The 13,135-nt window shown below is 47.8% G+C and overlaps 4 protein-coding genes across 6 annotated transcripts in view; 2 read left to right on the top strand and 2 right to left on the bottom strand.

Annotated features, from left to right (window-relative positions):
• Positions 1-2,577, bottom strand: part of Marchf9 (membrane associated ring-CH-type finger 9) — an 8,536-nt gene extending 5,959 nt beyond the window's left edge. The window contains exon 1 of one of the 2 annotated variants that reach the window (XM_010644563.3): positions 2,530-2,577. In XM_010644563.3, coding sequence (XP_010642865.1) covers positions 2,530-2,544 — 15 coding nt within the window. In that variant the 5' untranslated portion in view covers positions 2,545-2,577. Of the gene's footprint in view, positions 1-2,499 lie in introns of both variants that reach the window. The other variant, XM_010644562.3, reaches the window with a different exon arrangement.
• Positions 2,578-2,590: 13 nt separating this feature from the next.
• On the top strand, positions 2,591-5,134 carry Cdk4 (cyclin dependent kinase 4). The gene is made up of 8 exons (XM_010644565.3): positions 2,591-2,789; positions 3,214-3,450; positions 3,615-3,750; positions 3,859-4,026; positions 4,184-4,293; positions 4,454-4,504; positions 4,643-4,778; positions 5,009-5,134. Exons 2-8 carry the CDS (start codon positions 3,233-3,235, stop codon positions 5,099-5,101), a joined length of 912 nt encoding a protein of 303 aa, XP_010642867.1. The 5' UTR covers positions 2,591-2,789; positions 3,214-3,232; the 3' UTR covers positions 5,102-5,134.
• A 261-nt stretch (positions 5,135-5,395) lies between these two features.
• Tspan31 (tetraspanin 31) lies at positions 5,396-8,243 on the bottom strand. Of its 2 annotated transcripts, XM_010644564.3 has the most exons (6): positions 7,988-8,243; positions 7,322-7,489; positions 6,997-7,077; positions 6,566-6,694; positions 6,168-6,281; positions 5,396-6,076 (listed from the first exon to the last, which is right to left on the bottom strand). In XM_010644564.3, the coding sequence occupies exons 1-6, from the start codon at positions 8,048-8,050 to the stop codon at positions 6,002-6,004; spliced, it is 630 nt and encodes a 209-aa protein (XP_010642866.1). In that variant the 5' UTR covers positions 8,051-8,243; the 3' UTR covers positions 5,396-6,001. The 2 variants fall into 2 exon arrangements, with proteins under 2 accessions (XP_010642866.1, XP_019066311.1); XM_019210766.2 differs by lacking the exons at positions 6,997-7,077; positions 7,322-7,489 and having other exon boundaries at positions 7,988-8,242.
• Positions 8,244-11,024: 2,781 nt separating this feature from the next.
• The window catches only part of Agap2 (ArfGAP with GTPase domain, ankyrin repeat and PH domain 2), an 18,051-nt gene continuing 15,940 nt past the window's right edge, over positions 11,025-13,135 (top strand). The window contains exon 1 of the mRNA XM_010644825.1: positions 11,025-11,184. Within this exon, the coding sequence (XP_010643127.1) occupies positions 11,025-11,184 (160 nt within the window). The remainder of the gene's footprint in view (positions 11,185-13,135) is intronic.

The raw sequence follows: 13,135 nt of genomic DNA, 5'->3' as shown, positions 1-13,135 counted from the left end.
CTGGGGTCCCCAGGGGCGGGGCGAGTGTGCGCGCGACGGGGGGGCGGAGGGAGAGGAGTGGCCGAGGAAGGGGAGTGTGCGCCCGGGTAAGAGAAGAGGTGTTGGTAGGGCGGTGGGGGGCTGAGGGATGAGAGTGGAAGGTGAGTGGTCTGCGATGCAGGTGTACTGAAAGAAGCTTGTGCAAAATGGGAAGGTGCAAAGAGCTGTGCAAGGGTCGGAGGTGAGTGCGCAAGACTCGAGCAGTAAACACAAAAGATTGAAAAGTATTCAGGGCATGGAACTGGGAGAGAGGTGAGTATGCAAGGAATGGAATTGGATTGTCTGAGAAACAGAAACATTTGATTGTAATGTGTGAGGGAGATGAGATCAAGGGAAATAGCATTAAAGGGATGAATGTCTTTCCTGGTACCCATCTGCCCTCACCTCTCACCTCCGCTGCTCTTACCACCACACAGGTACATATGCTTACCTCTGTTTTTATGAGGGCCTTGACCCTGAGAGCCAGTTCTACCTGGCCCATTACATTTTTTCCTGCCTTACACTTATATCCTCCCTGTCATCCCCTTTGCCAAAGCAGAGGGACAAGGGATTCCAGGGAACCCCCACTGGGTCAAAAAGGCTGGGAAAAATTAATTACTAAAAAAGTAATTAACAGAAGGCAGGGGATAGAGCCAAAGACTGCTAAAACAAGGCTCCTTAATAGCGATAGGCAAGAGACAGTAATGTTTTTATGAAGCATTCAGATGTTTTGGATGGACAAGTGAATGAATCAAAAAGGGGCTGGGACGCAAGCAGACAGAGCATGGCTTTTGTTCAGAAGACAGCTGCAGTGGGTTTGTGAAAGGTGAGGTGAGAGCTACTGGTGTAGGAAGGAGTATGACAAACTTACAGAACCTTAGCCTTCCAGAAGGTTCACAAACCAGCCCTAGCAAGGTAGCCAGCCAATAAAATATTCACGGCTCCAGCCCCTTAGCCAATTCAGGCCTGCAGGTTTTCTTTCTAGTGTCCCAGCTACTCTTGCCAGCAAGGGCTCAGACCTACAAGTATCAACGAAAAAAATGAAATAGCTGCCAACGTGTCTTCCATTTTGCCCTGAGTAATAATTTATATATATCTTCAAGTGTGAACTTTCACATTCTTAGCCAGATAAAACAGGATGGAAGAAGTAGCAACAGGATAATAAAATGGTTTCAGATTCTACAGCTGGAGGTGTAGGGCAGAGGTAGAGCAAATGCTTAGGATGCACAAGCCCCAGGTTTGATCTCCAGTGCCAAAAAGAAATCATTTTAAATGGCTTCAGAATGTAGACAATTTCTCAGAAATGAAATAGTAATCCCTTACTCCACTGCCAAAGAACTGGGGCATGATAAAGAATTTGGAGCCAATTAGACAAGGAAAACCAGAAAAATCTCCCTTTGTCTACCTAGATATCTGTGAACAAAATCATTTAGAAATAGCTGTTCTAGACAGATGAGAGCTAAGGAAGCTACACTGTGGGAAAAGAAAGCACAATGACCTTCAGTGAATCACAAGAATTTTGCAGGGTCACAAGTCATCCTCATACAATGTAGTGGTCTGGGGGTGAATACCTTCCTTCCATTTGACATGACACACATATCATAGAATCTTACTACTAAAAAGAACCTTTAAGCTCATGTACTTCTGTCTCTTGCTCATCACTAACTTGTATCACGTGGCACCTGGTCTGTGCATTAAGGCCCTGACCGAGGTTTGGAAGTAGGAAGAAGGGAAGCCATTACCTTCCGGTTGGAATGCTGTATTATTTTTCCTTCTGTCTTTTTTTTTTTTTTTTTAAACAAGGTCTTGCTATGAGGCTCAGGCTGGCCTTGAACTCACGATGATTCTCCTGCCTCAGACTCCCAAGTACTGGAACTACAGGCATGTGACACCATGCCCAGCCTGTGCATCTGTTGATCCTATTGTTGTCTTCAGATAATCATTGTCTACTGTTTTATAAGACCACACTATTGACTACATCTTTATAGATGGCCTTATCGCTATTTCAAAGGGATAGCGACCGAAACCCCAAAATAAAAACAAACCCCACACAAACTGGAAGCACTTTGCAAAATTCTTTTGAATGAATGAGTGAAAGACACAAATGAAAACATGTTTTTCCACGACAATGGAGCAAAAAGGTGATGGTGCCGCCTCTAGTACCCCTCACCCTCACTGTGACTGCCACCCCAATTCTTCGCTGCCAATATAGGGAGACTGAGAGACAAATAGTGAGACTGGAGATACGCTCAGGCTGAGAGAGTTGGCAGATGGGTGGCCCTGGTTGCTATGGTACCGCCTTGGGCTCCACCCTTCCTCGCGCCCACTTCCCCCCACCCTGCCCGCGCAGCCTCATTTGTGGCAGGCAGTCACATGTGCCACTGCGTAACCACACCTCTGTTCCTCCGAGCTAAGTCCCTTAGTCACGTGTGATAGCAACAGATCACGTGGCCGCCAGGGTCCCTCCGCCCCTCCACTCACTGCTCCCCTCCCTGTCAAAGCTGCTCCGACCTCTCCTCTGCGCATGGTTGGTGATCACGTGTTCCGAACGTCCGGCGCTCGCCCCGCCCCCCAGTTTCCGCGCGCCTCTCTGGCAGCTGGTCACATGGTGAGGGTGGGGGTGAGGGGGCCTCTCTAGCCTGCGGCCTGTGTCTATGGTCCGGCCCGTAGAGTCCAGCTGCCCGGGGCCGAGCTCGGGTGTATGGCGCCGCTGGAACCAGCTCCGGGGCCCCTATAACGGGCTGCCCCCTCAGCTCTTGGCCTGGCGTGAGGTAAGTACAGCTCCTTCCCTGGAACGAGGACTAATCCCCGCTCCCCACGGCTTCCCATGCGTGCGCCTCAGGCTGGCTATGGAAGGGTCGCCTAAAGGCGGGAAAAGGGGCCTTTGTAGTGTGGAGAGGTGTAATTTTAGAGACTAGGGTATAGAAACTTTGATGCAAGTCGTGTTATGGGCGATCTCTCGTGGGGCTGCAGTGGTTCCAAAAGAAAAAAGCATTTTTTTCTTTAGGACTTAATGTGGCTGGGGTGGGTTGGTAGTAGTAGAGTCATTGTGTTACCTGAGGGGACAGCCCCTTGAAAGTTGAAAAGGGTGTGGTGTCTTTGCTGTTTTCTGTGGGAGTCACTTTGGTGCTGCAGGCTCGTTCTGTCATAACTCTGGAAGGAACTTTTTGGTAATGGAAGCCTCTCTGATTATAGGGTCTCCCCTGATCTGAGAATGGCTACCTCTCGATATGAGCCAGTGGCTGAAATTGGTGTGGGTGCCTATGGGACCGTGTACAAGGCCCGTGATCCCCACAGTGGCCACTTTGTGGCCCTCAAGAGTGTGAGAGTCCCCAATGCAGGAGGAGCTGGAGGAGGCCTACCCATCAGCACAGTACGTGAGGTGGCATTACTAAGGCGGCTGGAGGCGTTCGAGCATCCCAATGTTGTCCGGTGAGAAGGTGGAGGGTTGGCAGTGGGGTTGCGGGAAAAAGATAACCTGTTAAGTGGTCTGTGTGGTCACGAGAGAAGTGGAGACTACCCTAAGGAAATTCAGTATAAGAGACCATGTTGGATCAAAGAGGACTGAACAATGAGTGATCATTAATTCTGACCAGGCTGATGGATGTCTGTGCCACTTCCCGAACTGACCGGGAGATCAAGGTGACTCTAGTGTTTGAGCATGTAGACCAAGACCTAAGGACATATCTGGACAAGGCACCTCCACCAGGCTTGCCAGTTGAAACCATCAAGGTAAGTGGGGTAGGTAGTGAGAAGTGTAATAGGACCTTTGTAGTATAGCTTAGTTTCTGACATGGTGCCTAGTTCTGTTTGAGTCCATACCTCTCCCTTACAAACCAGGATCTGATGCGCCAGTTTCTAAGAGGCCTAGATTTTCTTCATGCCAACTGCATCGTTCACCGAGACCTGAAACCAGAGAACATTCTGGTGACAAGTGGTGGGACAGTCAAGCTGGCTGACTTTGGCTTAGCCAGAATCTACAGCTACCAGATGGCCCTTACACCAGTGGTTAGTGAAAAGATGGTAACCAAATGGGTTCTGGTTGGGGGTGGGAGAGTGATTGCCCAAAGCAGTTGCGAAGTCTTGTGTTTTATGTCTTCAGTTAAGCAGTTATGATTCATAGTAACCAGGATGCCCCTCATCTACCCTTACTCCTCCCTTTTAGGTGGTTACTCTCTGGTACCGGGCTCCTGAAGTTCTTCTGCAGTCTACATATGCAACACCTGTGGACATGTGGAGCGTCGGCTGTATCTTTGCAGAGATGTTTCGTCGAAAGTATGGGACGCAAAACCCTAAACCATCTTGAGTCCCCAATCTCTATTCATGAGCTACCTGCATACCCTGCCCATTCTTTTACTTGAGTAATACCCACTACCTTGCCCACAACCAGTTATTTTGGAAAATAACTGCTATCTTGTACCCTTGCTCTCTTTAGGCCTCTCTTCTGTGGAAACTCTGAAGCTGACCAGCTGGGCAAAATCTTTGAGTAAGTCCCCAAGAAGGGGGAAAGGAGTCTTCCATTCTGAGTCCTGTTTCTGCTGGGTCTTGGGTAGCAGCTGAATCCAGTCCTGGGGGCGGCAGCCAGAGGACCCACCTGACCAGAGTTCTCCTGTCTTCATCACAGGTTGATTGGGCTGCCTCCAGAGGATGACTGGCCACGAGATGTATCTTTACCCCGAGGAGCCTTTTCCCCCAGAGGGCCTCGCCCAGTGCAGTCAGTGGTACCGGAGATGGAGGAGTCTGGAGCACAGCTGCTGCTGGTACTAGGCATGGGCATGGGGCAGGATTGGGATGGAGAATGGAGTTAAGTAGCACATAAGGGCCCAGACCACTAGTTCATGAGACCTGCTTGGTGGATGGGCTGCAGTTTTTATTGCTGCTGTGAATGACTACCATAGAGAGCAATGTAGAAAATAGGCCTTCCCCGGTACTATAGATGTGCGCAGAAGGCCCCCCCCCCCCGTTTTCTGACCCTTGTCTCTCCCTTTAGGAAATGCTGACATTTAACCCACACAAGCGAATCTCTGCCTTCCGAGCCCTGCAGCACTCTTACCTACATAAGGAAGAAGGTGACCCAGAGTGAGCAGTGGAGTGGCTGCCACAGAAGGAAGAAAAGCTGCCATTTCCCTCCTGGACACTTGAGTGGAGAGAACCCCCACTGAGAAGGGGACCTCTGCCCTTGTCTCTGAGGCTGTGGCACTCCTGCAACTTTTTACAGAGAATATTTTGCTGCCTTAATAACATTCCCCACCCACCCTCCTTTTGAGGCTTATCCTTCTCATGCCCCGTTCCTCTACACTAAGGGGAATATCCCTTCCCCCACCTTACCTTGATACTGGTCCTTTTTTATACAGGAAAACAAAACAAGACAAAGAGGTGTGGTCTTTTTCTTTCTTTTAATGTTTCTCTCATTGGCCTTGCCTTTGGGAGATTGGACAGACTACTTAAAAGGAGGAACTTCTCTGTAGAACCTTAAAGACTCCCTAAGATACACAGGGCCTAGGCAGTCAGTGGAGCCCCCCAACTGGCAAAGATTAGAAAGAAACTTAAGGTGCTTATTTGATTATGGAGCTAAAATGAGTTTTATTTTTATATTCTCTGAACTTCCTCAAACTGGGCCCCACATATTTTAACAATTCTTGGTAGTTTTCTGGGCTGTGTTCCTTATTGATCCTTGGAGCCAGGCCAGGTGTGCTGAGGTGGTCTGGCATGTAGAAGGGAAACAGCTATGAATGACTCCAGCCCCTGTCCATGTATTCCCAGGCACTAACTGTCCATATCCACATGGGAAGGAGGGATGAAATTTTTCTTTCTATTCCCTACAATCTTACTCCCATCAAAATATGTCAAGCCCTAACCAGTCAATTTTACAGCATGGAACAAAGGGCCTTTCCTTTTTCTCAAACAAAAAAGGATATAGACTCCAGGTTTTCCTTAAAGGAGAAATAAGATGACAGCAGGGAAGTTAAAAGGACCCAAAGTCTCATAGAAAGGCACTGGGGTTAGCTCGAGGATCCTTCTGATTCCGAAATCTCATTGCTAGCCAAACACCGAGGATCTGTAGAAACAAAGGGAGAGAGAGACGGCAAATTTTAAATCTGGGAGGGAGGTTGACAAAAGGTGTGCATGAGGGACCTGGAGAATGTTACCTCTGTAAAGCTAAAGAAGAGTCCAACACCACCTAGGATTTTCAGGGCTTCATCTGAATGTTTAAGAAACTTTTCTCCGCACATCTGGCATGTGTAGTTTCTGTTCTTGCAGAGCTGAGAATGAAAAGTATAAAAAATGCAAAATTGTTAGCTTCTCCTGTACAGATAATTACAGTGAATTACCCTTAGAAGTTATTTACTAGAGTCTGACCAGTATTCTACAGACTGAACTCTCACTTGGTCAGATCCCCATTCTCAATCATCCCAGCTCCCACCAACAGTATCAGCACAAGAGCTGCTTGAGAAGCAGTATCATTCAAATTAAATCTGCCAATATGGCATATTGACCTTAGTTTTCTACCTTCCCCTCTGCTGTGCTCCCCCACCTCCCAACTCACTGCATTGCAGGAAGCATCATCTTGGTACTGGGTTGTGAGGTTGAACAAGCCACAACAGTCAAAACTTCTTTCCAGTTCATGCCGGGTACTGTTGCTCATGACCCACCAAGAAGCATTGATGACATCTGTCTAGAGGACATACATAGTGGGAAGTTAACGTCCCTACATCCCGATCTCAGTTCAACTGCCTGTTTCCCTGTTATAGCAAACAACATCTCAGAAACATGGTATGTTGCAATTACAGACAATGATTAGTGCTGTTTCAGGTTCTCCCTCTACATCATCTTCATGAAGTATTAGCCATACGTCCCAGAGGAAGCAAATGGCTCAAGTCTGGAGTAGACCTAGGGATGATTTGGGGTAGTTAGACTAAGAGGGAACTGGCCAGGAGGGGTGGGGTACAGCAGGTATTTAAAAGGGAATACCCTTACCTGTTTGCTGCGGTTAATAGCCAGGCATGAACAAGAGATTCCAAATTGGAAGATGAAGACCAGACCAAGGATGATCATGTACTGAGCAGGAGAGTTAGGGAAAAAACACCTAGATTCCCTTATCCTCCGTTTAAAATAATCAACAGGTCTCATATGCATAGCAATCACAACCATGTCAAGTTGAGAACAAATCATTAGCTGTGGTTTGTAGATAGGGCAGGGCAACAAGATGTGTCCCCAAGATCCTTTAAGTCCTCTACCCTTTCTTCCTAATAACTCATCCCTCTCAAGAGCCCCAGTGTCCTATGACTTCAGGTCAGGATACGAAGAATAGCAGGACTTGGTGATGGTTGACAGCACCCACCAATCCAGCCACTGCGATGAGGAGAAGGAAGACTCCTACAGCAATGACTCCTCCAATGATGTGGATGCTAGACACCAGACCCAGGCCCTTGCCCCAAGCAGCCACTCCAATGAGCAACAAGCCCACCAGCTACAGGAAACAGAAACAGGGTGTATCTCAAAGAATTGTAGCATGCTGCACCATCAGAAGCTAATACAAAGGAACTTTGGCAAAACGGGATGAGATCTGGGTGTAAATGAGGGTGGTGTGATCAGAACTAGGAATATCCTTGATCAGTCTTCTCAAAAGAAGTCGGAACGGCTGGAATGGGGGGGCAGAGTCAACAGTCTCCAAACATACAATCAGAAAACCCTTAGCGTAGTCCATCGCTTTTTTGGGAAAAAACTGGTTCATATGATGAGGATGCGATTTATGCCCACAGCCTTCAGTTCAAGTCCCCTAACCCCAGACAACCCCCCCCATCACCGGAAGTCTCCCCTTTTCCACGGAAGTCCCCAGGAATCCCCTCTTTGCCGGAAGTTCCTAGGAATCTTGCCGGAACCCCCAGTACACCCTTCTCCCTGCCGGAAGTCCCCTGGAGATTCTCCCCATTCGCCTTTCCACCCTTCCCCACCTCCAAAACCTCACCATATAGACAACGTTGAGAGCGCACAGCGCATTCTTGGAGCAGGCAAAGCCACCACAAACCATTTCCCCAGCTCTGGGGACCCAACTGGTCCCAAGGACTCGGGGGGGCGGGGGATGGTATTGGGGATGGTCTCCTAAGACCGCGGCAGCTTCTGTCTCTTTAAATCAAGGCTAGCCAAACCAATTCCAGGCGTCGGCACCGACCCACCCCTGCTTCTGGATTGGCGAAACTCATGGATAATCCAGGATGTCACTGGTTTGAACGCCAGTCAATCCACATTACGTCACGGGCCCGCCTCCTGGCCCCTCCCTTACTTTTTCTTTGGATGAAATTAAACCTGGGGGTAGGGTTTCTAGACGTTCTCAAGCCGCGCAGAGCCTAAATTTTAGAAACCCGGATTGAAAACCGAGCTTTCTACACTGGAGTAGGGAGCTAATCCCAGGGAGGTGGCAATAGAGATATTCAAGTGGAGTAACCCAGCGTGGCGTTGCAATCCCAGCACTTGGAAGGCTTAGGCCAGAGGGTCGCAAGTTGAAGTCCTACCTGGACAATTTAGCGACACCTCCCCTCGCCCCGTCTCAAAGAATAAAAAAGACTGGAGATACAGCTCTGTAGAAGGCCCTGAATTCTGGCCGTGAAAGAGGGCCTCCTGGGCTAGACAGGAAGGGCTCCGCCCCTAGAAGGAGGGCTCTTCCCCTTGTCCCTTGGTGACCTCATGTTGACGATGACGCCATCGCTTGGTTGTTACTGTGTCACACTCGGGAATACCCAAAGGAACTGAATTTTGAGCTCTTCAACCCGACCGCAGAGGCTCTGGGTTGGGCATAGCAACACGCAAAATCCACACGTTTGTGTCCACCAGTACACATTCTGTTCTAGATCCCATATGCCAGAAATACAGTGTGGAGTACAGCGGCCTCGGGTCGGCAAAGTCTTTGTGACAAAGCCACAGGTACACACACGCGCACACACACACACACACAAACACACACACACGCACTTGCTCAGCATCTTCAGATCATATGCTTGACCTCTAGCTTGCAAAGACTGACCCAAATGGTCAGAGATACAAATACAAGGAGGAGGAGTCTACATTTTCACTCCAGAGGTGGGCATGGTGGTTGATCAATACTGCAACTGTTTACTATTGCATAAGTGCTTTGACAGTCTACCCTCTTCATGAGAGTGGGGAAAGATGTAAACCCTCTCTCTCCTAGGAGAAAGAAGCAGTCTTGGAACAAAAAAAGAAACCCTGCACTGACCTCAAAGAATGACTCATTTGTGTGTACTTAGAGTCTAAGGCTGCCTTAGCAGTATAGTCTTACTGCTAGAATCAGACAGCGTGGGTTCTAGCTTTGCCTCCCACTAGAAGCAGATACTTAAAACTCTCTGTGCCTATTTCATCTGTAAAATGGGGATTCATAGTATACTTACCTCTAACAATACACCTCTAACAACTTCTGGGTTGTTAGGAGGAATAAATGATTAGCATATATACGATGCTTAGAACAATACCTGGCACAGAAATACTCAATGATAGGTATTGCTGTTCAGGCAACCTTACAGATTTCAGTGGATAATCTCAGCCTCATTTCCTTGTCTCCCAACTACACATTCACATATTTATAATCTCCTGATTACTATCAAGATAAGCAGAAGAGAAATTTGGCAGACCTAGAGAGGTTCAAGCCTTGAAACAAAATAATTAAGTCAAACTACAAGTACATCTTCTGATTCTACCCCACAATGTCCATTTCCTTCTACCTCATCTACTTTCTTTGCTCTCAGGTCCTAAATTGAGGGCAAGACAATTGATCTTAGGGAGAAGGAAGGCTGTGTGGTAAGTATCTTGGTTTTGTTTTTACTGAAAAATGTTTTTTTGTTTTTTTGTTTTGTTTTGTTTTGTTTTTTTTGTATCAGGGATAAAACTCGGGACCTTGCACTTTCAAGGAAGGCAGCACAACCACTGAGCTAAATCCCCGGCCCTGAAAAAGGTATTAACATTGTAATTGGCTACATAGTGAGTTCAAGGCCAGCCTGAACTACATAGTGAGACTTTGTCTTAAAAAATAAGAATTTATGCCAGAGATTTAGCTCAGTGGTTCTGTGGACTGCTTAACAAGCGCAAGGTCCTGAGTTTGATCCCCAGTACCAAAATAAAAAATAAATAAATAAAATTAAAACTGTATCAGAAGACCTGGATCCATGTCTTTGTTTCACCAGTTATTGGCTTCTCTGTGCCTCGGTTTCCTTTTCTTCATAAGAAGGATAAATAATCCTACCCCTTGGGCCCATCAAAAGGGTAATATACATGGAAATATATTATAAATGAGTAAATGTTATATACATGCTAATTATTATAAAAGCAATGAACATAGAGTGTGGTAGTTTTATCTGGTCATAGGTTACTTTCCTCCTCCATAACTCATTCTCCTCACAACTAATTAGGCCTTTTAAAGAGGAGGAGGATAGCTAAGGAAGGGTGGTAATGCAAGACACAAGTATGCAAGGCTCAGTGGCAGGTGTATAGTGGTGAGTACAGCTGTACACAATACAGGGCTGTGAGGTAATAGATCAAGTGTGTATGGATTCCTGTGTGTTTCTAACTATGCAAATTTACAGATCTCCCCAGAGTTTGGGATTGTATGTGAGACCTGGCTGGACACATTCTCCCAGAACCAACACCCATCTTAATTAGCCACCTCCCACAGGAGGCCCTGGGACTTTGTTAAAGTCTGTCTCTTCTTCCACCTAGCTGGGGAATCATAGCAGGGCCTGGCAGAAAAGGTGGATGGGCCAACACTAGAGGGGGTGTGAGGTGCAGTAGGTAGTTCTGTCCCAGGCTGTGGGTTTGAAACTCACCAGTCAGGAAGTGAGTCTGACAGACGGAAGGGGGAAGGGCGGGCTGCGGTGGAGAGTTCTGGAGCATCGAGTTCTGGGGCACAGCAGAAGGGCCTTCTGGGGTTTGGGGTCTGTGGGGCCATGGGCTTCAAGGCCAGAAGTTGCTGTTAGTCTGGCAAGACAGGTCTGGGCAACATGCATGCCCAGAGGCAGTTAGCTGTAGCCACAGTGAGAGCAGAAATCAGACGACATGAGGTGGCCAAGCAGGCTCTAAGCCGCCTCAGGAAGTTGGCAGAACGAGTGAGTGACCCTGATCTCCGGGAAAGCATCCAGGCCTCACTGGACAGCATACGAGGTAAGAGAAAGATCAGCCTCCAGCTTAGGTGTATTGGGGACCAGCAGGGGCACAGATGGGCTAGCTGTGTTGTATGCCATTTCTCAGATACTTCCTAGTCCCCAAGATGGAGCTGGGACTCTGAGGAAGAATACATTTGGGGAGGGTGGAAAAAGACATAGGTATTATTTTTTTCCCCAAATCCTGATCCTTCTCCCAGGAAAACAAAATACAGGTCACTGTTTAGCTGACCTTGGCAATGGAGAAATGGTTAAGCATGGGGAAGACGGGTTGTGACAGACCCATGGTAGATACGGTCCCTGCCTAGGGAGTCCAGAACAGGAAGCAGTCTGGGGCAGGAGGTTCTGGGACTGTGTTCATTCCCAGGCCCCACTTAGGATCAGTGACCTCTTGTTCTCCAGATGCAGAAAGAAATGAGAGAGAGAGAGAGACAGACAGAGAGGAGAGAGAGAGAGAGAGAGAGAGAGAGAGAGGAGGGAGAGGGACGGAGGGAGGGAGGGAGAGAGAGAACGCACATGCAGAGAACCTCAGGCTCCCAGGCACACATTAACATTTAAACATCATGCTTTTCACAAACAAAGTGCAGAGAGGTCCCCAGGACTCTCTTTGGTCCCCTCTCCTCCCCATGTTCCTGTTCCTGTCTCCCCCCCACACACACCTTCCGCTCTACCTCCTTAGTGCCATTAGAGCAAGTGATGACAACACAGGGAGGAAGTGGTGCCATGGCAACACCATCCGCCACATCCTCCTGCCCACCCTAGTCTTCAGTCCTGTGGTGGGGCCCTGGCAAGAATAGTCTCTCTGCATCCAGAAGGCCTATCACTAAAGAACTGGTGGAACTGGATGTCATTTCTATTTTGATCTCATTCCATTCACCTCTGAGGTACCAAAGAACTCACAAAAGCAGGCCTCTGCACTCGTGGAGGGTGTCTGGTAGAAGCATATCCTTCATCAGATTCTGATTGCTTTCAACCACTTCAGCTGTCTCCATTCCTAGCTGCTTATGAGGGTGGGAGGATAGTGGGTGGCTAGAAGACAATTCTTTCTATCCAGGACACTCTTGCCTGGAGGCCACCCTGATGGGAGAGGCCTCCAAAGCATAACTTTCGGGGAAGAAATCATTGGTTTGGGTTCCTAGTAGAACAGTATAATACTTCCCCATGTCTCCTTTTCTCATTGCCCTTCTGAGCATAGTGCCAACTCCTGTCCCATATTCTTTGATTGAACCTACACCTGCCATCTTCCCTGATAGCCTTAGTAGTTGGAAAGGCAGGCCTAGGGTGAGTGGCCCATGCAGACTCCTAAGGAAAAACTCTAACCTCCAACTCTGTTAAAAAGAAAGAGAGAGAAAGATTGATTTATGACGGGTAAAGAATCTCCCCTAACAGGTCATGACACATGCCTGCAATTCCAGTACTCAGGAGGCTGAGGCAGGAGGATCACTCTGAGTCTGAAGCCAGCCTGGGCTACATAGTGATTTCAAGGCCTGAACTACATAGAGAGACCCTGTCCAAAAAAGAAAGAAAGGAAAAGAAAAAATTTTCCCTTTTTTGGGGAGAAAAGTATGGCGATGTGGAAAAGCAGGAAGTGAGATGGATAGAGCCTGAGAAGACTCCAATTTTTTTTTCTCCTTTTGTGCTGCTGAGGATGGAACCCAGGGATCCAGGCCCTCCTGCATGGTAGGCAAATGCCCTACCACTGATCTATACCCCCAGCCCAAGATCCTACTCTTCAGAAGTGATTTGTTCTACTCCTCTAAGAGTCAGGATTCTGTTCCCATTGAACATCAAGGAAACACAGGCCATCAAAGGAAGGAAGATTAAGGCAGAGCCAACATCTCCTTCAAAAGAGACTAATGGGCCGGGGGTTTAGCTCAGTGGTTCTGATGGCTGCCTTGCAAGCACAGGGCCCAAGTTCAATCCCTGGTACAAAAAAAAAAAAAAAAAAAAAA

This window comes from Fukomys damarensis, unplaced genomic scaffold, assembly GCF_012274545.1.
Source record: "Fukomys damarensis isolate Sample0158 unplaced genomic scaffold, DMR_v1.0_HiC HiC_scaffold_15, whole genome shotgun sequence".
NCBI lineage: Eukaryota > Metazoa > Chordata > Mammalia > Rodentia > Bathyergidae > Fukomys > Fukomys damarensis.
This window is presented reverse-complemented; position numbering and strand designations above follow the sequence as displayed.